General features: G+C 39.2%; 1 protein-coding gene across 3 annotated transcripts in view; it reads left to right on the top strand.

Annotated features, from left to right (window-relative positions):
* The window catches only part of CEP41 (centrosomal protein 41), a 44,632-nt gene that overhangs the window by 5,567 nt on the left and 13,632 nt on the right, over positions 1 to 25,433 (top strand). For 2 of the 3 annotated variants that reach the window (XM_003813475.5, XM_003813474.5), the window contains exons 2-5: positions 7,627 to 7,690; positions 18,644 to 18,691; positions 23,360 to 23,421; positions 24,413 to 24,482. In XM_003813475.5, coding sequence (XP_003813523.1) covers positions 7,627 to 7,690; positions 18,644 to 18,691; positions 23,360 to 23,421; positions 24,413 to 24,482 — 244 coding nt within the window. Of the gene's footprint in view, positions 1 to 1,600; positions 1,774 to 7,626; positions 7,691 to 18,643; positions 18,692 to 23,359; positions 23,422 to 24,412; positions 24,483 to 25,433 lie in introns of all 3 variants that reach the window. The other variant, XM_055114875.2, reaches the window with a different exon arrangement.

Genomic DNA, 25,433 nt, shown 5'->3' with positions numbered 1-25,433 from the left:
AGGGTGTATGAGAGATTCAGTTTTCGCATACTCTTGGCAACGTTCAATACTGTCAATATTTTTTATTTTAATGTTTATAATAGATGTGTAGTGCCATCTCATTGTGGTTTTAAGTTGCATTTCCTTAATGGATACCAAGCACATCTTTTCATGTGCTTATCTGTCATCCATATATCCTCTTCAGTAAAATATCTCTTTGTGTCTTTTGCCTATTTTCTATTTTTCTTAACTGTTGAGTTTTTGTTTCCTTTTGTGTTGTTGGTGATGACTGTAAATATTATTGCAAAACAAGGAAATGTAGGATTACATTTCCTTTCTTACTGCTTTTTGTTTTTTCCTGGAGTTTCTGTTTCCTTTATTTTTAATTCTATACTTTTAATGAATAATTCAGGACATTTTCTTATATCACTACTTACTATGTTTTCATAGTTATCTTTTCCAAACCTTCTCTGTACATTTGAACATGTGTGTGATTGGGGGAAGGAGAGAAATATAAGAGTTTTATTTTGTAGTTTTGTTTTACATAAATGTTACAACATTGTATATATAGTTCTTTGACTTGATTTTTTTCACTTAACAATATATCCTGGAGATCTTTCCATGTCAGAAAAATATACCTCAGTGTAATGACTTCCTTTTAACTCTTACCTAAGTATTTGGTGTGATTGTATCACAGTTTTGTTTGTTTATTTGTTTTTTTGTTTTGCTGGTTCTGTAAGACCTCAGTTGTACAAATGGACTGATATGATTTGATTATCCGTATACTTCAGTTATAGCCAATTTTGGTTCTTATTGCTTTTATTCCCACTCTTCTCCTTTGACTATAGACATCTGCTCCCATATATTTAATGTATATCTTTCTAATTCAGCAGCCATATTTTTCATATAAAACAGACATTATTTTGTGAGCTTAAAAATTTTACAAAAATAGTGTTATGCTATTTGTATACGATTTGCTTTTATCATGCAAATTATGCTTCAGATCCATCTATGTTGATAAATATGTCCAGTTTATTACTTTACCTATTGTATAGTAATCTAGCATGTGACTAGAGCACATTTTACCTATCAGTTTCCCCATGGTGGTCATTTAGGTTGTTTTTGACTACCTGCAGTTACAAACACTGATGCAATGAATAGTTTTACTTTTGAGTTTTGAGAGCTCTTTATATATTTGAGATAGTAGTCCTTTGTCAGATATGTGCTTTGCAAATATTTCTTCCCAGTCTGTAGCTTATCTTTTCATCTTCTTAACAGGGTCTTTTGTAGAGCAAAAAGCAATTTTTAAAAAAATATATTTACTTTTTACATTTTTTTTCTGTAAGAGCTTTTTTGAGATGTAATTCACATAGCATATGTAACATTGGTTACAGTGGTTGTGGGGAATGAGATAATGTAGGTAAAATGCTTAGTGCCTGATGATATAGTAAGTACTCAATAAATGTTAGCAGCATTACCATGTTTCTTATTGTTGTTAAATCATCTCTGGCAAATAGAACAATTTGTTCTTTAAACTTGCTTTTAAAGTGGCTTTGCTATTAAAAATTTCTCCACTTGGAATACTTTTTCCATTCCTTCTTCCCATCTTTTTTATCCACAGAAGATCAACCCTTAAAACATAGCTCCAGTGTCCATTCTTCCATGAAGTCTTTCTTATCACCCCCAGTGGATGAACAATCTCCTTTGACATTCCTCCCTAGAGCCCTCCATGTCCGTGCTGCCCACGTGGCACCAGCATGCACACTACATGTTGCTCAAGTCTTCATTTGGCAGGTACTTGTTGCTCTCTCATTAGTAGAGGCTCTTGTAGTAGGTACAGAGATCTACAAGATAGAGCCCCTGTCCCAAGTGCAGGAGTAAGACGTGTGAATGGTACAAAGAACTGTGAATATTCAGTCAAGGAAGCGATTTCCATTTGACTAAGGCCTTCAGAGGAATCTTCCCAGAAGATAAGTTTGCCCTGAGTCTTGGAAGTCACGTAGAAGTGAAATAGCTGGGGTGTGGTGGGTAGACAGGGAGGACATTTTCTTTTATGTAAACCCTCAAAGGGTCTTTGACATTTTTGGTTGTTTTCAAAGAGCCTGTAATGATACCACAAACAGGAACTTTCTCAACTTCCTGCCTCTTCCAGATGAACTTCATTCTGACCACCTACCTATCTTATATCTTTATCTTAAATAGATCCAAAATTTACCCTGCTGTCTGGGCTCTGGACCTCATCCTCTCCCACTCTCTCCATACCATTTTCAAACTCTCTTATCTTGCCCATTAGCCTGTATATACATCCTCAAATCTCTCCTTTTTTTTTTTTCAAAACAAAATAACAGCAACAAAGATTATTCCTTAGCAACTCTCTTAAGGGAAAAAGAAAAGATCATCCAGCTACTGTCCTCTTTCCTCCTTCGCCTCTCATATACTTGATCTGCTGTTTTTTGCATCTGCCCCATCAGTTTCCCGTAGCTGCTTCCACCAGGGCTGTCAACAATGTCCTGGTGTGCTAAATTCAAATTCACATTTCTCTTGGTCTCTTACTTGAACAGCATTCTTGTTCACTTGTTCATACTTGACCTCTTGTTCTCTGACTTGACAGCATTGTTCACTGTTGGCCACTCCCTTCTTCCTGATTTAATTTTCATGACCCACTTTTGTATGGCCTCTTCTGAGTTTCATCCCAGGTGCCTCTCCTCCACCTGACCTTAAATGTTGGGGTTTTTCAGTCTGCACTCTCCTCAGGATGATTTTGTTCATTTCCATGGCTTCCTCTGCTGCCTGTATGCTGACAACTCCCAAATCTTGTTTTTTTCTAGCCCAGGTCTCTCTCCTGATTTCTAGACGCAAGTAGCCAACTAGGTACTTCCATTTCGTTTTTTGGGGTTTTTTTTAGTGAGAGTGTCACTCTGTCACACAGGCTGGATTGCAATGGCAGGAACATTGCTCACTGCAGCCTTGACCTGGGCTCAAGGGATCTTCCCACCCCAGCCTCCCGAGCAGCTGGGACCACAGGCACATGCCACCATGCCCAGCTAATTTTTTTTTTTTTTGTGGAAACAAAGTTTCCCTGTGTTGCCCAGGCTGGTCTTGAACTCCTGGGCTCAAGCGATCCTCCCACTTCGGCCTCCCAAATTAATGGGATTACGGGTGTGAGCCACTGTGCCCAGCCGATAGTTCCATTTTAGACAACCCACAGATATCTCATACTCAGCACGCTCCAACTGACCATATTATGTTTTTAATATGTGCTTCCTCAACTCCCTTTTTTGGAGAATGGTATCACTGTCCTGTTACTACATGAGTCAATTTTAAATTATATTGATTTAACATTTTAAAGATTTCTTGAAACGGTCTCTTCCTCTTCATCTTTACTACCACTTCCTTACTTCCTTAAGACTACAGATCCTCTTAGCACGATAGCCTTTCAACTGATTTTCATGCCTCCTTTCTTGACTCATATTCTCCATATTGCTGCCAGGGTCACCTTTCTAAGACAGAAATATAATCTTGTCACTCCTCCTTCAAACTTCTTCAGTGACCCCTCATCATCTTCACCAACCTAGGCACTATTGGCGTTTGGGCTGGCTAATTCTTTGTGGTGGGGCTGTCCTGTAATTGTAGGGTATTTAGCAGCACCCCTGGCCTCTACCCACTAAGATGCCAGTAGCACCTCCTACCACCCAGTTGGGACAACCAAAAATGCCTCTAGACATTGACAAATGTCTTGGGGGTACAAGGAGCAAAATGGTACCTGTTCGAGATCCACTGATCTACAGGATGAAACCCAAGTTTTTTTAAACATGTATGCAAGGCTTTTTGTGATCTGCCCCTGCTGCCTCTCCAGCATTGTTTGTCCCCGTATTTCCCGCTATGCTCCAGGCCGGCCAGTTACTGTTAGATTGCTGAAAACTGTTGGTACTCCCTCTAGTCTCCACTCTTTCTCCATGCTTTTCCCTCGCCAGAAACCCCGTAGCTCTCACCCACTACTCCTTTAGCTTGACTAACCTCCTCAACCCTCAGAATTCAGCTCAGAAGTGACCTTTCAAGAAACAGTTCTTGACTCTTTTAACCTGGATTAGGTGCCAATCTGATGTGCTTTTGTCACACCCCCTCCTTCCCTTTCCTTGTTCCTCATGCAGCCTGGCGTCTGTTTATCCACTTGTCTGTCTTTCCAGCAGTCAGTGAAAGCTGGATGGCAAAGACTGTGTTTCTCACCTCTCTGTCCTCAGCACAGAGGCTTGCCCCTAGTAGGCACTCAGTAAATGTCCACCAAATGAATGGTTGGTGCTCAATAAGTCTTTGTGGAATGAACAGTCTTCCTTGAAAACAGCTTCTTTTTTCAGCTTCTTCACTTTGCACCATTCCATCCTGTTTATGTAATTGAAAGAAAGCCAGTTGGTCAGTAGGTCAAAAAGCAGTCACCCCACAAAGCAAGAATTTTAAATAAAAAAAAGTATGTCAGTCCCATAAAATCTATGGTGCTCGTCTTGCAGTGGAGCACAAATAGTTTTACATTGCGGTTGGTACTAGAAAGTCAGGAACAAGAAATTGGACTGCAATGGGAACACAGAAAAGAAACTACATTTTTTTCTCTTGCAGCATATGGATTTCTCATTAGTCTATGTAAGGGAAAACCGGGGGCGGGAAGGGCTCAGCCACTGCAGCTGTCCACACTCTCTCCCCTCATCATTCTGCTGCCACCACACCTGGTCCCCAGAGACACCCTCACTTCTTAGCTATTTTGGCTTAGATATGGACAAATCCCCTTGGTTCAGCAGAGACTAGCCTGGAATTTTTAAAAGAAGCTTTGCTAGGAAACTAGTAGGAAAAACAAAACAAAAGTAAAAACAGGAAATAGAGTATAGAAACGATAAAAAAAATACAGAGTGCAGAAAAAAAATCCCTTAGCCCAAGATAACTGCAATGTAGTATTAGCGTTACTTGACTCAATTTACCAGGCACATACTTTCCCTGTTTTTTGTTTGTTTGTTTGTTTCATTTTGCCATGATATTGTCTGTCTCTGGAGAATTTATACTGAAGTCTGGCTTTTCAATCTTTGTATGTTTTCTTTCTTTTACTCAAGAATCTGCTCTGTCTTTCTCTAGGGAAGGAATTGAAATTGGCATTATAGTTACTTTCTCATATAGACAAGTTACTGATCATTTGGAGAAACAAGCTTTCCAACCTTTTTCTAAGGATAAAATAGCTCAGTGGTTCCAAACACAATCTGAGGACCGATGCTAAGAGTTGGTGATAAAGATGTGATTTGCCTGGGGTGAAGTGAAAATCACAATGTCATGAATGGTTTTTAATGACACTGAAGGACTGACCCTTTCACTCTGGGATTTTTTTTTTTCCCTTTAGATGTTAAAATAGCAGATAGTTGTTGTGAGGCTTTTGCTTTGGTTTTGTTTTTTATGTCCTTGGCAATATTAAAAGGTGCCTCTAGTTTTAAAAAATTCTCCCTGGTCCTGAAATCCAAAACTCTGGCCAACAGATATTTTGTAAGACACTAAAGTATCCCATATCGTTTGTATGCTTTGTGGGTCATTTGAACCATTATTTTATACGTAAATGTTTATTCTGCAATCTTCCTGACAGAGTATGCTGTAGTTAACTGTTTTCAAAGGCAAAGGATGCAGTTTTTATAAGTCCGATGTTCTCTTCTAAGGAACCAGATAGTTGCTGTAATGCAATCTTCATTTTCGGTATTCACTTATTGACTGAATATCAATAAGTGTACTTACCATGCACTAGGTCCTAGGCGAATACAACCAGAGTAAGTCATTGTCCCTGCCTTCAGGGAAATCCTAGACTAGGGAAGAAGATTGAGGTTTAAACAATGGAGCGGGCTGTGAGTACTCTGGGAGCCAGGGAGAAGAAAGTGCCTAGTTCCGTACTGGACAGAGGACATACATTTTGCCCAAGGAGTAGTGAAGGAAAGGCATTCTAGGCAGACATCTGCAAAGACTGGCAACCTGAATGAGTGTGCTGCATTAAGGAGACATTCCCAGCAACTTCAACATGGGAACATGAGGAAGGGTGGCAGAAGATAAAGCCAGGAAGACATTGCAGTAATTTCATGTTCCACAGCTACCTGTTACTGAAGAAAGGACTTTCATACTTGCAGGCCAGAAAAAGGCCTGAGCAAAAAGTGCTATTTCATAATGTCTTTGTTCATTAGCTTCTCCTCACTTAATGGCTTTCACAATCGCCACTCTAATTTAATGTGGGTTAATGTCTTATGCTTGGATTCAAAGAGTTAACTACCAGACAGCAGCACAAAGGAGACCTGACATATGCATTTTTGCTGACCCTAAACTTGAGCTGAGCCCCAGGTGAGCCTCAGCTGCCATGAGAGCAGATGCCATGGTCGACATCCCTGGAGCTACAGACTCTGGGGAGCAGCGGGAGCCTGCCCACCTGGGGCCTGGCCTGCCCACATCTGGAGCACTGTGCTTAGGGCTGGATCCCTGCAGGGGAGAGATGGATAAAATCTCAGGGGTGTCCAGAGGAAATGGCCTAGAAACCATCATAAAGAAAGTGAAATGGAAGAGGGTCAGGACAACTGCCTTTGGTCATCTTAACAGATTTCTTGAGGCAGAGGCAGATGACTTACAGTGGGTTGCAACAATGGACTGAATGAAAATTGGAAAGACTGATTTGGGCTCAATGTAAGAATTTATTTATTTATTTATTTATTTATTTATTTATTTATTTATTTATTTATTTGAGACAGAGTCTCACTCTGTCACCCAGGCTGGAGTGCAGTGGCACGATCTCGGCTCACCGCAACCTCCGCCTCCTGGGGTCAAGTGATTCTTCTGCCTCAGCCTCCCAAGTAGCGAGAGTATAGGTACGCATCACCATGCCCAGCTAATTTTTGTATTTTTAGTAGAGAAGGGGTTTCACCATGTTGGCCAGAATGGTCTCTATCTCCTGACCTTGTGATCCACCTGCCTCGGCCTCCCAAAGTGCTGGGATTACAGGTGTGAGCCACCGAGCCTGGCCAAAAAGTAATTTTTTAGGCAGCTTTTTTTTTTTTTCTTATCAGGTAGTGTGCTGAGATGAGTTTGATGAAATATGGAAGTGTTCTGACAGAAACAAGATAAATATATTCAGCTATGGAAATGCTGTTGAAAAGAATCCTATATTGAAAAGACAATTGGACCTCTAGAGCTCATTCCATCTTTTTTTTATTTTTTATTTTTTATTTTTATTTTTGAGTCAGAGTCTCTCTCTGTCACCCAGGCTGGAGTGCAGTGGCATAATCTCACCTCACCTCGCTGGAGCCTCTGCCTCCTGGGATCAAGCGATTCTCCTGCCTCGGCCTCCCGAGTAGCTGGGATTACAGGCGCCCATCACCGTGCCTGGCTAATTTTTGTATTTTTAGTAGAGATGGGGTTTCACCATGTTGGTCAGGCTGACCTCGAACTCCTGACCTTAGGTGATCCGCCCACCTCAGCCTCCTAAAGTGCTAGGATTACAGGCGTGAGCCACCATGCCCGGCACCATCTTTAATTTCTAAGAAATTTTAGCATTTTTTTTCCATTTTTAAAGTATCTGACTCCTGACTTTACCTTATCCTTATCCTTACATTAACCCAATTAATTGTGAATTTCTTTATTTTTTAGTATCTGATGAAAAGGATACCACAGAACCCAAGATACCAGCATATCAAATCAAGACTGGACACTGGTGAGTAAAGATTAGAAAATTAGAATTAAAAAAAATCTAATAGCTAATTATTGACAGAAAGCAACCCCACATATCTGGTATAAATCACAGCTAAAAGTTTCTCACTGTTTTGCCTGATGTCTTTCTCGGCTCAGGATTTATCCTTGAAAGATGTTTTTCAGATTATCAGTAAAAATTCATATTTACATAATTTAGCTTATTATTCCTTACCACATAAGAAATAATATAAACTGAGAAAATGAAATTCCAGAAATCAAAACCATTGTTCAGTAAGTTTCAGGGCTGAAGCTTAATAAATATCAGGAGGTCAGCCTCTATTTTGGAATACCTTAAGTATATTCCTTTAAACTGGCAGTAATGGATTAGACACATGCATATTTGTTCAATGCAGTGTTTGCAAAGTGCTGACCATATGGCAAGTTATGGACCATGAGAGATGTAAAGCTGAGTATGAATTGTGTTTTTTTTTTAGTTAAAGAGTTTAGATTCAAGCGGAGGCAGACAGACTTGAATGAGTAACTGAAATACCAGTCAGAATTTAATTAGTGCTGCAGTGCAGGTAAAATGAACTGCTTATTTCCACGCTGTTCCCATTTTTCAGTGTTGTGATAAAGACTGCTGCCCAGACCCTAGTGGATTTTCAGTCTTGTGAGGTTTTGGTTGTTTGTTTTTGTTTTTTTTCAACCTTTTAAAGCCTGCTGTGGAAAATTCACGTGATTAAAATGGTTTCGCTAGTGGATTGGGGTACTGTATGCCTTTAGCAATACCGAATTTCCCACTAGTAACCTCAAGACAATTGAGAAAAGCAAATGACGATGTTGACTTTGTTTAAATCATTTTGTTTATTTTGTTTCTCTTTCTCCAGTCTCCTTCAAAAAATCATTATCTTCCATTATGCATGTTTCTTCATATAAAATAGACTTAAATTCAGTGTTTTAAATTCACCTCATTTGCAGATGCTATTTCTTGGTACCCGTCATTCAGACATTTCCATGCCGTACAGATATTTATCCTTGCAAATATCCCGCTTGATGGGCAGGTGAAAATATTATCTCTGTCTTAGAAGAGGAAATTGTGGCATGGGGATTTTGTGATTTATTCGGAGTTCAATAAAGGAGAGAGAACTAGGATTATATACAGGATGAGGAAGTCAATATTGGAGATCTGGTGCCAAGTCTGGTGTACTGTTTCTTAGGCCGTACTGTTCCTGTATTTCCCCCAAGCCTTGTTTCTTCTGCCACAAAAACCCTCAGCTCTTTCATCTCTACCCATCTAACCCCTAATTGCAACTGTGATCCACCCTTCTGAAGTAAGTGATTCTGTGAGGTAAGCACCTAGATTTAAAATGCTGTATTTTTTCTGAGGAGTCTAGATATTATTTTACAGACTACTATAAAGGAAGGAATTTCTTTTGGAATCTGTATACTTTCTTATAATTAAAACTTTAAGAGCTGAGGTTTATTTCAGATATATAGATTTGTCTATGCCTTCATAGTTTGTTTGTTTTTTTTCCTCCTGGAAATTAAACTGGGATTTGTGAAGGACAGCTCCCTTCTTCCTCTTTAATTTGTCAATTCATAACCAAAATTTGACTCAATAATGGTGCCTAAGATTAATTTCATTTTTTTGATATTGAGATAAAAGTATATCTGCTTTTTACAATACATATTAAATACATATGTCCTTTTATATCCAGAGATTTTTAAACTGGCTTTTTTGTTAAACTTTTAATTTTAACATAATTGTAGATACGTATATATTTTGTAGACAATAATGCAGAGAGATTCCATGTACGCTTTACCCAGTTTCCCATAGAGGTAACATTTTGCAAAACTATAATGCACTATCACAACTGTGATATTGACATTTGATACATACAGTCAAGATACAGAACGTTTCCATCACCACACGGATTCCTTATGTTGCCCTTTTATAGCCACATCCACTTTCTACTCCCACCCCTTAGCCCCTGGGATCACCAGTCTGTTCTACATTGCTGTAATTTTGTCATTTCACAAATGCTGTATAAATGGAATCATACAGTATGCAACCTTTTGGATTGGCTTTTTCACTTAGCATAATTTTCTGGATATTCATCCAGGTTGTTGCATATATCAGTAATTTGTTCCATTTTATTAATGGCTGGTATTCCATGATACGAATGTACCAAGTTTAACCATTCACCTGTTGAAGGACATCAGGGTTGTTTCCACTTTTTGGCTATTAAAGTATAAGTGCTATCACTTATGCACATATTTTTGTTTGAACCTAAATCTTCATTTCTCTGGGATAAGTGCTCAGGAGTACAACTGCTGGTCACAATGTAGTTGCCCATGTAGTTTTTAAAGAAAATGCCAAGCTGTTTTTTAAAGTGACTGTACCATTTTACATTCCCACCAGCAATGGATGAATGATTCATTTTCTCCACATCCTTGTCAGCATTTGGTGTTGTCACCAGCTTTTGTTTTGGCCATTCTGATAGCTGTGTGGTGGCATATATCATTGCAGTTTTGTTTTGGTTTGGTTTGTTTTTTGAGACAGAGTCTTATCCCGTCACCCAGGCTGGAGTGCAGTGGCATGATCTTGGCTCGCTGCAACCTCTGCCTCCCAGGTTCAAGCGATTCTCCTGCCTTAGCCTTGCAAGTAGCTGGAATTACGGGTGCGCACCACCATGCCTGGCTAATTTTTGTATTTTTAGTAGAGATGGGGTTTTGTCATGTTGGCTAGGCTTGTCTCAAACTCCTGCCTCAAGTGATCCACCCGCCTTGGCTGGGATTACAGGCATGAGCCACCGCACCCAGCCCATTGCAGTTTTAATTTGCATTTTCCTGTGGTAATAGTGAACATCTTTTCATGTGCTTGTTTGTTTTCTGTATATACCTTCTTTGGTGAAATACCTGTTCATATCTTTTGCCTATGTTCTAATTCGTTTGTTTGCTTTTTTACTGTTGAATTTTGAGAGCTCCTTATACATTCTAGCTACTGATCCTTTGTCAGATATATGGTTTGCAAATATTTTTTCCTAGTTCATAACTTGTCTTTTCATCCTCTTAACAGGGTCTTTGGAAGAACAAAAGTTTTTAATTTTGATGAGGTCCATTTTATCAGCTTTTCCTTTTATGGATCATTATTTTGTTGTCTAGTCTAAAAAGTCTTTGCCTGGCCTCGATCCCAATGATTTTTTTTTCTACCGTGATTTTTTTTCTAAAAGTTTTATATATAAGTTCATGATAAACTTTGAGGTAATTTTTATATAAGAGATGTGACTCACATCAAGACTAAGTTTTTGCTTACGGATATTCAATTGGTCTGGTGCCATTTGTTAAAAAGGTTACCTTTTCTCTATTTAATTTCGTGTTCATCCTTGTCAAAAATCAGTTGGGCCTATTTACGTGGGTCTATTTCTGGGTTCTCTATTCTGATCCCATGATCCATTGTGTCTGCCTTCTGCCAATATCCTAATATTGATTACTATAGCTGTATAGTAAATTGGATACTTAAAATTGGTTAAACTGACTATGCCCACTTTCTTTTTTTTTTTTTTTTTTTTTGAGACAGGGTCTTACTCTGTAGTCCAGGCTGGAGTGCAGTGCTGTGATCTTGGCCCACTGTAACCTCCACTTCCTGGGCTCAAGCAGTTCTCCCACCTCAGCCTCCCAAGTAGCTGGGACCACAGGCGGGCGCCACCATGCCCAGCTAATATTTTTGTATTTTTTGGTAGAGACGAGGTTCTACCATGTTGGCCAGGCTGGTCATGAACGCCTGACCTCAAGTGATCCACCTGCCTCGGCCTCCCAAACTGCTGAAATTACAGGCATGAGCTACAGTGCCCAGCCTTTCTTTTTCTTTATACAGTTATTTTAGCTATTTTAATTCCCTTGCCTTTCCATATGAATTTTAGAATAATCATATTTACATTTACTTTTTAAACGCTGTGATTTTTATAGGAGTTGCATTAAGCCTGTTTGTTAACATGGGGAGAATTGACATATTTACTATGTTGAGTAACCACTAATCTACTTTCTCTATCTATGGATTTGGCTATTCTGAACATTTCGTGTAGATGCAATCATACAGTATGTAGCCTTTTATGTCTGGCTTCTTTCACTTAGTGAAATGTTTTCAAGATTCATCTATGCTGTAGTATGTGTCGGTTCTTCATTCCTTTTTATTGCCAAATAATCTTCTGTTGTATAGCTATTCCACATTTTGTTTACCCACTCATCAGTTGATGGACATTTGGGTTGTTTACACTTACTGGACATAGTGCTGCTAAGAACATCAGTGTACAAATTTATGTGTGAACATGTGTTTTTAATTCTCTTGGGCATATACCTAGGACTTGAATTGCTTTTCATATGGTAACTGTATGTCTAATTTTTTGAGGAACTGCCAAACTGTTTTCCACAGCAGCCACACCACTTCACATTCCCAGCAGCAATGTAGGAGGGCTCTATTTTCTCCACATCATCACCAATGCTTGTTATTGTTCATCGTTTTGATTACCATCTTTGTGGGCATGAAGTGGTATATTATTATGGCTTTGATTTGCATGTTCCTAATGACTGATAATGTTTGAGCACCTTTTTATGTGCTTTTTGGCATTTGTATATCTCTTATGGAGAAATGTCTATTCAAATCATTTGCCCATATTTATGTTGGGTTATTTTTCTTCTTATTTGTTGAGTTATAAAAGTTCTTTTGGCTGGGCGCAGTGGCTCACACCTGTAATCCCAGCACTTTGGGAGGCCGAGGCAGGTGGATTGCCTTAGCTCAGGAGTTCAAGACTAGCCTGGGCAATACGGTGAAACCCTGTCTCCACTAAAATACAAAAAAATTAGCCAGGCGTGGCAGCATGCACCTGTAGTCCCAGCCACTTGGGAATCCGAGGCAGGAGAATCGCTTGAACCCAGGAGGCGGGGGTTGCAGTGAGCCAAGAAGGCACCACTGCACTCCAGCCTGGGTGACAGAGCGAGACTCCGTCTCCAAAAAATAAAAATAAAAAAAGAGTTGTTTTATATATTCTGGATACTAGAGTCTTGTCAGAAATATGATTTGCAAATATTTTCTCCCATTCTGTGGGTTGTCGAGGGTTTTCTTTTTCTTAGCTGGAGGAGTAGCTAAGTACATCTACCCCATCTTTCTGGAAGCAGAAGTCTCCCAAACTAGTCTTGTAAAGCTTTTGGAAGGGCCAAAGTGTGTTTCATTGCTTAAAACTCACAGTATTTTAAAGTCAGTGTGGGAGAGAAATCTTATTCTAGTGTTTGATTTTTTTTGTTGTTTCAAATTTAGAAATTATTCTAAAGTCAGTTTAGGGGAGAGATTTTTATTTTAATGCTTATATTTCTGTGCATTTTTGTGACTTACCTCCCTGTGTATTCAGAAAAAGTTTTCTACCTGGTGTGCAGCAGCCTATGCATTATGTGCCAAGGTACAGATCCCTGCAGCCCTTTAGCCAACAGGGCCTGGATCAACCCAAACCCAGCATTGTATCCACATTTTATCATTGTATGTGTATCATGAGGTGAAAAGGGTGAGGAGTTAAGAAAACAGAAAAGGGACCTTATAGCCCAAGTAAGAGTACAGAGTTTCTACCTGTGGTTTGTTTTTAAGCTCTGCAGTCAGAGCATTGGAAATAGGCACAGGAATGAGTGAGCATTTCTCATTTTTAGGCTAAATAGATGGGTCTTTCATCTTTTCTTACCAAACAGCAAGCAATTCAGAGTAATCACAAGAAATCAAGAATTTCGTGATATCTCCTGTCTTCACCCAAATCACATTCTACTGAGTTCGTCAAGGACTGCTATCTTCCTCCTAGTTAAAGATTATTTTTTGTTTTTATACCTCTGGCTCTGCTTCTCATATGAACTCAAACACTGAGAGCAGCCATGGCTAGAAATCTCAGAATTATTTTGAACTTCAAATATTTCTTTTGTTCCATAGGTGCCTGTGTGTATCTTACCAGCTCCCCAGCACTGCCAGACTGTGCCATGAATGGATTATGCTTCTGATGAAATCCCTGGCTGCGTTTTGTTCAGTCACCACCGCAGGGTTCTTGTATATTCTCAAGCACCCTCTCTGGGTTTCTGTTTTGCAGCACTGCAGGCTGATTAAGGGACACTTTCCAAACCACAGGGCTCTCCCTTTATTAGTCCCCACAGTCTTTCATTGGCTGCATTGTCCTCCCATTTCTATCTATATTCAATCTAATTTCCAATTTCTTTAGCTTTCTGAAATTCTGTAGGCTTTCTCCACTCAGTCTTTTCTAGCCTTATTTTTGTCTTTTAAAAATTCACCTTCCTTTTATTATCTCTAGACAAACTATTCATTCCCTCTTTTCTTCTTTAGGCTTTACTTTTCCTGAATATTTGCTAATAGCCTTGACTGTAAGCATCAAACTCATTATAGACTAGGTACTCTTCATTTTTATTTGTTGTTTAATTCTGTTTCTTCCGTCAAAGGAAGAAATATATGTGAAAGGCTTTTATAAACCAGAAAGCACTATACACACATATCACTTATTGAGGTTAACAAAGGACCACTGTGCCTCTTTTCATGCTTTCTGCTCTTCCGAGCCAAGAGAACTTCTCCATAGAGGAGGGAAATATTGAAGAAAAATAAAGCCATGGAGTTGTCTCTTAGCAACTGAGTTCGTGCCTTATAAATCTCATCTACTTTAGATTACTGCTGCACAAAATCTCTTGCTTTTCTTATTGGCTCAGTATAAATAATGTTATTAAATTATAGGAAAACAATGGAAAAAATCTAATGAATGACTCATTCACTCAATCAGTTGCACTCTGTTTGCACAGCACTGTTGCTATAGTCGGGTTGTTTCTTCCTCTTGATTCTAATTGTAAAGTTTTGTTATATATCTTTTATCACAACTTTAGTTGTAAGTAAACAAAGTAGAAGCTAAATGCTACCTTATACATTTATAGGTTGCTTAAGTCGTGAAGCAATATGAGTCATATATGTAGCACATAACATATACTGTATATAAGTCAAGTTGTACGTAGTTTAAAGAAAATCAGGTGTGCAGAAACTCAGACCAAATTGGGAAGTATTTGCATTATAAAATAACTCATTATAAGGATTTTTCAGATAGTAGATCTCCATAGTAAATTTCATTCAGCAAATATATATTTTTCCTATTTATTTATTTATTTATTTATTTATTGAGATGAAGTCTCGCTCTGTTGCCCAAGCTGGAGTGCAGTGGCGTGATCTCGGCTCACTGCAACCTCTGCCTCCCAGGTTCAAGCGATTCTTCTGCCTCAGCCTCCTGAGTAGCTGGGACTACAGGTGTGCACCACCATGCCTGGCTAATTTTTATATTTTTAGTAGAGACGGGGTTTTACTATGTTGGTCAGGCTGGTCTCGAACTCCTGACCTTGTGATCCTCCCGCCTCGGCCTCCCAAAGTGCTGGGATTACAGGCGTGAGCCAGTGTGCCAGGTCTAGTTATTTATTTATTTATTGTAGAGATGGGCTGTCACTGTGTTGGCCAGGGTGGTCTTGAACTCCTGGCCTCGAGCAATCCTTCCACCTCAGTCTCCCAAAGTGCTGGGATTACAGGTGTGAGCTATCACACCTGGCCTTTTTTTTTTTTTTTTTTGAGATAGAGTCTCACTCTGTCACCCGCATTGTAGTGCAGTGGCACATTCTTGCTCACTGCAACCTCCCCTTCCTGGGCTCAGGGGATCCTCCTACCTCAGCCTCTCAAGTAGCTGGGACTACAGGGATGTGCCACCATGCCTGGCTAGTTTGTGTGTATGTGTGTGTTTTGTAGAGACGAGGTCTCACTATTTTGCCCAGGCTGGTCCAGAACTCCTGGGCTCAAGCAATCCTGCCTCCTCAGCCTCCCAGTGTGCTGGGATTGCAGGCATGATCCAGTGCACCTGACCATCATTCAGCAAGTATTTTTGAGTGTCTCCTATGCTAGACAATGGAAGGGATAAAGATTATGCATACGTGTGTGTGTGTGTGTGTGTGTGTGTGTGTGTGTGTGTGTGTGTGTACGTGCCCATAAATAGTCCTTGGCTTTCTGTCTAGTAAGGTAGGTAAGACAATACAGTGATAAATGCCTTGTGAGTTGTAAGCCGAGTGCTATAGAGGCTCAGAGGAGGGAAAGATCACTTCCTGCTGAGTGAGCTCTTACGAGTATGTGGCAAGGTGATACGTTAGAGAATGCAAGACTAAGAGTTTGTCAAGTTAAGTAATTAAGGCAACATTAAGAGGTAGTGAGTTGGTGTCCAGTGCTAGAGCAAGGAGTTTCAGCTTTAGTTAGGAAGCAATGGGGAGCCACTGACTTTTTTTTTTTTCTTTTTGATCAAAAAGTCTTATCTGGGAAAATGTATCTGGCAGTAATGTGTAATTTCAATTTTTTTTTTTAAAAATTGGTTCTTGGATAGTCTTTTAGGCTTCTTTTGTATGAAACAAAGCCATGTTTATAAATAAGTGAATTATGAAATGGATTCATTTCCAATCTTTTTAAAAGGTAGTCAGAAACTATCTTCAGATGCAATTAGATACAGTAAGATAGGCTGCATAGTTAAGATATAAGCAGTTTACAAAGTGGGATAAAAATGCTACTTTTCATACTTTCTCAAACCATTTTTAGGGGTATTTTTGTGTCAGCCATCCTGCTATCTCATTTGTCCAATTAAAGCAAGGAAGAAATCCTCCATTCTCCTTTTTTCCCCATTCTTGGATAGAATGAATGTCTATAGTGAAAAGAACTCATCAGTAGTCCTCTCAGATTTGGTCTGAATTTCACCAAATATTTGTATAATTGCAAAAAACTTGTTTCTCAGCCTTCTCCTTTAGGGGGAAAACAAATAGAGGGCATGATGGCCTACCTCCCTGCATTGTGGTGAGGGTCAGCTGATACAAGATAAAGTGTTAAGTGTAATTACCCTGAAATGTTTGTAATTAATGGAGAAATGAAGTGTAGACACTTTGTTAGTAGAAACCACTGTGGTTTGGAAATGCAGTGTTTCAATAATAAAGACTGGATAAATAAGGTTGTGGTTTGGAAATGCAGTGTTTCAATAATAAAGACTGGATAAATAAGGTTGGCTAGTGTTTTCCATTCTTCAGGGAATTTACAACACAAGATGATCCCCACCTCTCACTATTAAGGAAGTAGCATTTCCTACAAATTTACCTCATGATTAATTGTGTTTTTTTACAACAACACAACAAAAAAAGATGTGTTTTTCAGGAGGTTGGAAATGCGAATCCTGGCTTAGTTACTAACTTGCCATGCCACCAGACAAATCAGGTGTTCCTTTTTGTCCCTCATTTTCTGACTAGATTGCCTAAAGCTTCCCTAGCCGAAAGAAACTACCTGCCACGTCAATAACATGCAACTGTGGGTGACTCAGGGACATATAACCTAAAGCTACTGGGTAAAATATTTTAAGAATGAGACTTGGGAAGCTGAACAGCATACTGATTTGCCGTCTTCTTCCGCCATTGTATTGACCAGGCAAGTCCACGCCTGAGTTCAGAGTTGCAGTGGGCAGGAGAGATGTGTGTCCAGGAAGAAATTGTGGCTTCTGCTCTGAAGATCTGGTCACATCTCGGGTCAATTGCAGTTTGAAGAACCTAGGAAAGACTGTATTTGGTTCTAATCTTGGTGATATTTGGGCCTCTTCTAAGGTATTCAGTGTCTCTCTTGAGAAGGCTTAGGCCTTCCCGGCAGCCCTGACTGCCTTCATTTCTCTTGGAACTTCCAGGTCCAGGCCTACTCTGAATCCTCCTTTCTGGTCCTGGATACAGAGAGTGAATGTCTTAACACCAAAAAAAAGAAAAGAAAAGAAAAGAAAACAATGGTGGATTTTTATTCCATGATGAATTCATGGTAAAGATTTAATAATAGCCAATGAAATAAGTTGTTTTTTTGAAAATGTATTTTGGGTTTCAGAGCAAGGATTTTCTTTTTCTGCTTCTGACCCAAACATGAAGAAAAGTTCAGAATAGTCCTTGAAAATGTCAGTTCATGCTACTATTAATTGAAAGCATTTCTTTTATCTGATGTTGGGGCTGCATCTGACTAGATCCTCTCCAGGCTTAAAAAGTTAGGAGCACAGTTTTAGAAATGAGAAATTATTTTGAATATTTTCCTTTTGCCATACCTTTTAGGTGACAGAAAGAGCTTCCTGCGTTGAATTGAATCAAATCGAAGCATACCCAGTAAAATATAATAGCCCCTGGCTTGACAGCTAGAATTGAGTTGGAAACCAGAAGGTTCCTGGCTGAGTTTTTTAAGTCTGAAAACCTCCAAACCACCTTGGCCAGTACTAGTATTATAGAAACATACTATAAAACATGAGGGCTGGGGCCTCTCCGCAGTTTCGAGAATCTGCTGTTATTTCTCAGCACATCAAATCTATGGTGAATACTAGTGTGTAGACTGTGTAGTCTAGTTCAGACTGCAACGTGAGCATGAACGGTAGAAGAGTAAGTTCAGGAAAGAGAAGGAAACTGTGAAGACAAAGCTGAGAGGAGAGAGTTGCTTGGGTAACCACAAAGGCACATTTTAGACACTCAAAGAACACTGCCTCCTTTTTGCTCCTCTTCTGTGTATCTTCCCCACAAAAAGATCGTCAGCGGGGGCAGGGGAGATAAAAGGAGGAGGAAAGCCTAGACTTGAAAAACAAACTGATAGAAAATGATCATCTGTATCTCCTGGAACTTGTCAATGTTTTGGGGGTATGCATCCCAGCTTAAACACATTCTACCAAAACATTTCCCTCGGCTCTGCAACTTTTAATAACGCTGTATTATCCAAAAGATTTTACTGTGTGTGGCCTGTTTGCTGCTGTCCAGAATCCCCTAAGAACAGGATAGGAAAGCTTAGGGGATACTTTTCCTCCATTCTGTTTCCACAGTGTTACTCATTTGCTTCCATTTAAAGTATATCTAAAGCCCCTTATTTTCTTTTTAGGTAACAGTATGACTAAATATACTGAGAAGCTCGAAGAGATTAAGAAAAGTAAGTAACACTCTTGATGGTTTGGGAGAGTGGAAGTCTATAGTTGTTCTATAAATTGGTTCTTAACTAACAATTGTGTTCCACAGCTGACAGGCACAGAGAGCTATGGATGGTCCGATAAGCCTAGCAGGTGCCTCAAGGGCTGTGGGAGATCCTGGGTGCTGTACTGGGCTGCTTCTCAGATTGTGGCCTGTAGGCCTAAATTCTGCCCTATTTCCATCCCGTAGGAGACATTAGTGTTGGCCTGCAGAGTCAGATCTGGTGGAATGAGCTCTGGTTAAGCTTCTAGTGTCATTGTACTGCAGTCTTCATGCCCTTCTTCAAGATATTTCATCTTTTCTCTCTTATTTTGTCTCTATTTGAGATAGGGGGTAATAATATCTTCCTTCAGAACATTCTTGTGTGTATAAATGAGAGGATTCATGGAAGACAGGGACGTGAGAACTTAGTGTTATGCATTATCAATTCGTTGCAGTCTGTTTTCTTTTAATTAAAAATCATATTTCATCTACATCCTTTTAAAAAACTTATCTGCAAAGATATGTTACCAGTCATTGAGTGCATTGCCCTTGCACAAAATCATAATTTTTCAGTCTGCATCCAAAACTGATGTAAAGTGTATACTTCAAGGCCAGAATTAAGGAAGAAGTAGAAACATCTATTTTCTAAGATGGATTTGCTCATATCTTGAATAAGAGAACCCAGTGCTAGGGGATATTTAGTTAATGGTGGTAAAGAGGTACTCTGATTGATCATAGTTCAGGACTTGGCTCTGGTAATGTACATCTTCTTGGAAGATAAAATTGCACATCCAGAATACATCAGAACATTTTCTTCTTTTACACAGCAGACCTTTTATTTGAAATCAAAGTTCCATTTGAATTGCTGCAATATTGGGAAACCCCAACCAATAGATGTGGACTCAGGAGCTGCTTTATGCTGTGTTTTCATTTGCCATGTTCAGCTATAAGGGCTAATGCTACAAACTTCTTAAAAATATGTAATGCCACAGTATCCTTCTCTTTTCTTCCTGAACATTTTATATTACATAAGTATATGTATTTTAAATATCTATATAAAATATATACTTTTAAACTCTGGAGAAAGATCGCATTTACTCACCTACACTTCATTGTTGCCATCCTTGACTCATCCAAGACAGGCAGAATCCAGCTGGCCTGCTTCTTTTTGGGTTTGTCGTCTCTGTCACCTCTCATCCATTTGCAGCTGAGTGTGAGTTCACATGTCCTCACTAGAAATTTGTCCCATAAAAATGTCCCATTCTGCCCAGGTTGCCATAACCTCACTTAAAACATTTCTTCAAAGTACGATGTGGTTTCTTTAATATCTAAACCTTACGTGGAGGTGATCTCCCAGAACAATACCCTTGGAACAGAGCCTTGAAAAATGCTTGCTTCACTTTCCCTCTGTAGGAGTGGAGGGCTTCCTTTTAGTAGAGCAGGAGATTCCTGTTACCCCATTTCACACACTTTGTGCTGATTCCCTGACAGAATTGCTTTAGATTCTGGTTTGGCATCTACATTTTAGAAGATATTTCCTTCTCTTTCCCCATTTTCTGTTGTAAGTATTATTTGGGTTTGAAAGGGAGGAGAATATTCCCTTGTTTCTTGATACCCTAGACCCATCACTTTACTCAGATTACCTTAGATGCCATTTCTTTCTGTGAAACCACAAACCTTGTTCTGTTACTTCCTTTGATTTGTCTTCCACTGTGAACCCAACTTCCCTTTGCTAATAATGCATTTCAACAGAACCCTGAAAATGCAGAAATCCTTTGTAATCTGAATATTCTTTCAACTCTACCTGGGGAAAATAGACACTCTGTGTCTATTGACAATTTACAAAGCCCATTCTTGGTTTCTGGTGGTTAGATGACACTAGTTGGACCCAGTGTGAAACATCCTAGATAGTCAGGTCTCTGTCCTTCCAGTAACTCGAGAGAGACAGACTTAGAACCTAGACTTACTGGAGAAGCACACCTTGATAACATATCTGAAACTAGGATTGTCTTCAACACAGAGTTTGGGAGAAGACACATAGCAGAAGCTCCATTCTTAAAGCTCTGTTCGCTCTTGCGAGGACAGACTGACAGAGCCTTCCAAGTCATCCTTTTTATAAAAATTTAAACTTACTGTAGAACATCTAGTTTGATCTTTTATCTCTGAGTAATCATGTCAGAAAGTCCTACTGACGGCTGTCCTTCTAAACCAGAACCAGGTACGTGGAGTTCAGGTTCAAATATGTAGGGGGCTGCTAGTGCTTGTGCAGAAGACAGTAGAAATCCCAATCTTTAGAATAAAGCAGTCTTTTTTTTGTTTGTTTAAATTAATCTCTGTTTAGTTAAAGGAGATTTTAAAGTATACATTTTATGCTTAGAAGCATTTTAAACCTTGTAACCATACCAAAAGAATATCAGTGGATAAATGTCACAGTGCAAACTACTTGAAAGCTGTTGGCTGTTTCCATTTGCTGATTTATTGTTGTTTTGATTTGCGTAAACGACTTTTGGTGGGCAAGTTGGTGGCAATCAAAAGGAACACTGTAGTTATTTGGTTGTACTTTGTAAAGCCTCAGCTCGGCCTATTTGGGTCTGCATCCCGGCAGGTTTTAGAAGTTCCACTGCATATAGGTTTGTTACCTTGTTGTATCCAGAAGCAGCATCTCTAAGCATTTCCTAGAAGTAATGGTCTGTTATTAGCCAAATTGCTCTCTTTAAGACATTTTAGAACAGAGAAGTTTAATTCCCTATTTTTAAAAAGCCTTGATATATTTACAGAAGGCTAGTTTTTAAAGTAGTATCATTTCCTGACTCTGAGTCTTAAGATCTGTGCTGGTTTTTGGAAAATTCATGAAAGTGATTAGTTACACCAGGTAAATAATCTTAAATACTTTTAATCCTTTCCTTTGTTGCTAGGAGTCTTGGTTTATGAGACATTTATGCTGTGAAGGCCATAGCAATTAACCAGCTAACCTTTAATAATTCTGAAATAATGAGGCAGCAGTTAAAGAGTCATGGGTACCAATATAAAAACCTAGGTGAGGAGGAAAGCATGAGGGCGGGCAGAGTTCAACACTGAAAACCATTCAGAATTTGACTGTCATCTTCAAAACAGTTTAAGGAAGCTAACCTTTAACACGTATCTATGGAACAGATAATAGATAAAGTGCAACCGGCTTAGTTTTTAATAACTGTTTAATGTGATGGGAAGAATTATTAACACAAGTGCAGAAGTACCTATATGTGAGTTACAGCTCAGAATTGTCAAGACAGCACTGAATAAATATTGATGTTTTAAGTTTTGTTTTTGTGACACAGTTTCACTCTCACCCAGGCTGGAATGTGGTAGTGCAATCTTGGCTCGCTGCAATCTCCACCTCCCAGGTTCAATTGATTCTCATGCCTCAGCCTCTGGAGTAGTTGGGATTACAGGTGTGCACCACCATGCCCAACTAATTTTTGTATTATTAGTTGGGATTTGTATTATTAGTTGTATTTTGTATTATTAGTTGTATTATTAGTTGGAGTGTTGGGATTACAGGCATGAGCCACCAAACCTGGCCTAAGTTGGTTTTACTTTATTTTTTTAAATGGTGGGGCCGGACGCTTTGGCTCACGCCTGTAATCCCAGCACTTTGGGAGGTTGAGGTGGGTGGATCACTTGAGGCCAGGAGTTCGAAACCAGCCTGGCCAACATGGTGAAACCCCGTCTCTACTAAAATACACAAATTAGCCAGGCCTGGTGGTGGGCAACTGTAATCCCAGCTACTCGGGAGGCTGAAGCAGGAGAATCCCTCGAACCTGAGAGGTCCGGAGGTGGCAGAGAGCCGAGATCACACCACTGCACTCCAGCCTGGGCGACAGAGAAATAAAAATAAATAAAATAAAATGGTAGTAAACAACAAAAACAAGAACACATAACACCTACCATCGTAATGGTTTTTAAGTGTACAGGTCAGTGGCATTAAGTATTTTCATACTGTTGTACAACAGAACTGCAGAACTTTTTCATCTTGCGAAACTAAGTAGGTTAATTTTTATTGGAGTAAAGTTGGAGAAAAGCTGAGAGATGATCAGAACCAATCACAGCTGTGTGCCCAGCATACACTTAGAAATGTTGTCCTGTGGCTCCAACATAGTGTGTAATGGCAGGAATAATATTGCTTTCTTTTTAAGCTGGAATCAGAATAGTGGGGCATGAACGTCTCACCAGCTGTTTGAGCTGGGGCAGCTCAGCCTCTCTGAGTCTCTGTCCTCATTTGTAAAACACGGACATTTCTTCCCTGCTTTACTCTGAAAAGGATTTGAGGCGGCTTACAAAAATGCATGGAGTACAATGTGGTCGAAGTAGAGACAGCTTAGTTAAAGGAAAATGGTAGACTAATAAAATAAAGGCAAGGGGTAGTCACTAGACCAAAGGTAGCTTATAAATTCAACTTTAAGCTTCCTAATGACAAAGCAAAGGGAAACAAACTGAACAGATGATACTACTACCTGCCACACCTAATTTTGATGATATCATGAGGCTCAAATGAGATAATAGATGTAAAAGCATGTAAATAACTTGAAAGACCACGTCACTTGACAACTAGAAAGAATAGCTCTAAAAAAGCAAAATAGATAAATACTTGTCTTACCATATTTTTCAGATTATAGATACAAAAAAGATGAGCTTTTCAAGAGACTAAAAGTTACAACTTTTGCCCAGCTGGTAAGTTTCTTGATCTTTCCACTGCAGTAAAGACTGTCTAATTTGTGCCACTTTATGTATTTCTAAATTCAACTCTAGGGAAAGTTTGCAGAGGAGTTTCTTCTGATTCTTTGTATGTCGTTCAGCTATGGGAAGATTAATTGGTATGTGGTGTGTGTGTTCACATGAAGATGGTGAGAAATGTTTCTCTCTTCTTCGATAAGAATTCTATAAAGTAAATGTTTGCCCTACTTTTAATTCATTAAACTTGTGGTTAGGGGTTTTTTTCCTTATACATTTAACTTAATATTTAGAATCTAAAATTCTGGATCCTGGATTGTTTCAACGTTTTTCTCTGGAAACCAAGTGATTTCCCCTTTTCTTGGACTGATCTTTTCCAAATCATCCTGCCAGAGCTGTTTTGTTATTTTGGGCAAGTCACTTTCTTCTTTTATTTGAAAATTATGGAGAAGGTGTCTTTCCAGCTCCAAGAGTTCCACTGGCATAACTCAAGTTGAATCTTGGGTCTTGTGAGCTAAGTAAGTTGTGAAAAGTGCTTTAAAAATGAATACTGTATAGAAGTATAAAACACTGTAATCAGTATATTTGTTATTACATTTACTTCTTCATTGCGTGGATAATTGCTGATATCATTCTATGTTATGCTAGGTCAGTATTGCATTTTCAAGAAATAATGTGTAGTGCTTGGACCACGATATATACAGATGTGGTTTTAAACTCTTATTCATGTTTCTTGTCCTAAATTTTCCTCTTAGCATTCTAAGTTTATGTAGTGTTCTAAGTGTGCTTTTCTTCTGAAATGATCATCTGCAGTATATTACCAACACAAAAGGAAGGAGGCCTGAGATTCAGCGTTCAGTTGAGGACACTGACAGCTTCTTAAAACAAGAGATCTTTGATGTTTGTTGTTCCCTCGTCTTTTGTAAAAGACAAAATTGCGTCTGTTTAAAAACAAACAAACATCCACACATTTCATTCTTTTTTCTATCAGATCATCCAAGTTGCTTCCCTCTCTGATCAAACACTGGAAGTGACAGCTGAGGAGATTCAAAGGCTGGAAGGTAATGAGAATTGAGGGTGTGGGGAAAATAACAGGCTGACCATTTGACTGAAACACTCACCCTGTACACATTTGCTGTCTGTTCCCAGGGACTGGGACTTTGATGTGTCTATTTGTAATTAGATTGTTACTCTCAGGGAAATGCTACCTGATACTTTAGTTGTTAATTCTTATTTTAAAAAGCCATCTGGTTTTCTGACTCTAACACTTACAGTTTTAAATGTTTTAGATGTGTTTAATATACTAATTACTTTTTTCAACAAATATTTTTAGCATTCTTTGTACCTACACATTAAGTGCTATGAGACTGCAGAGATGAACAAAACACAGCTCTGCTTACATGAAATTGACAGTCACATGTGTGCATGTGCACACATGTATGTGTGTTGGGTGGGCTGAATAACAGTACCACAAAATTACTAAGGTGGCAGAATTTTAAAATGGAGGAATGGAAGGAAACCATCGTTTGTTGGCTGTATATTGCAAGGTGAATTCACATGAATTTTCTTACGTAAGCTTCTTAAAAACTCTGGAAGGAAGGTACACTTTACAGATGAGAGGCCCAAGCTGCAGAGGTTAAGCTGCCTCCTCAAAGTGATACAGCTAATAAGGAAGGGAACTGAGTTACAAATCTAAGTGTGCCCAGTAGCATCCAGTGTCTTCTTGCTGCCTTCATTGTACCCTTAAGGGACTGAAAAGTACCTTCAGGAAAGATGCAGGATGTTGTGGGAGAGTTCCAAGGAAGGAAAGACACTTCCAGTTAGAAGACCAAGGTAGGCGGCCAGGCACGGTGCCTCACGCCCAGTGCCTCACCCCCATAATCCCAGCACTTTGGGAGGCCAAGGCGGGCAGATCACGAGGTCAGGAGTTCAAGATCAGCCTGTCCAACATGGTGAAACCCTGTCTCTACTAAAAAAAATAGAAAAATCAGCCAGGCGTGGTGGTGTGCACC

Source organism: Pan paniscus, chromosome 6, assembly GCF_029289425.2.
Source record: "Pan paniscus chromosome 6, NHGRI_mPanPan1-v2.0_pri, whole genome shotgun sequence".
Lineage (NCBI taxonomy): Eukaryota > Metazoa > Chordata > Mammalia > Primates > Hominidae > Pan > Pan paniscus.
This window is presented reverse-complemented; position numbering and strand designations above follow the sequence as displayed.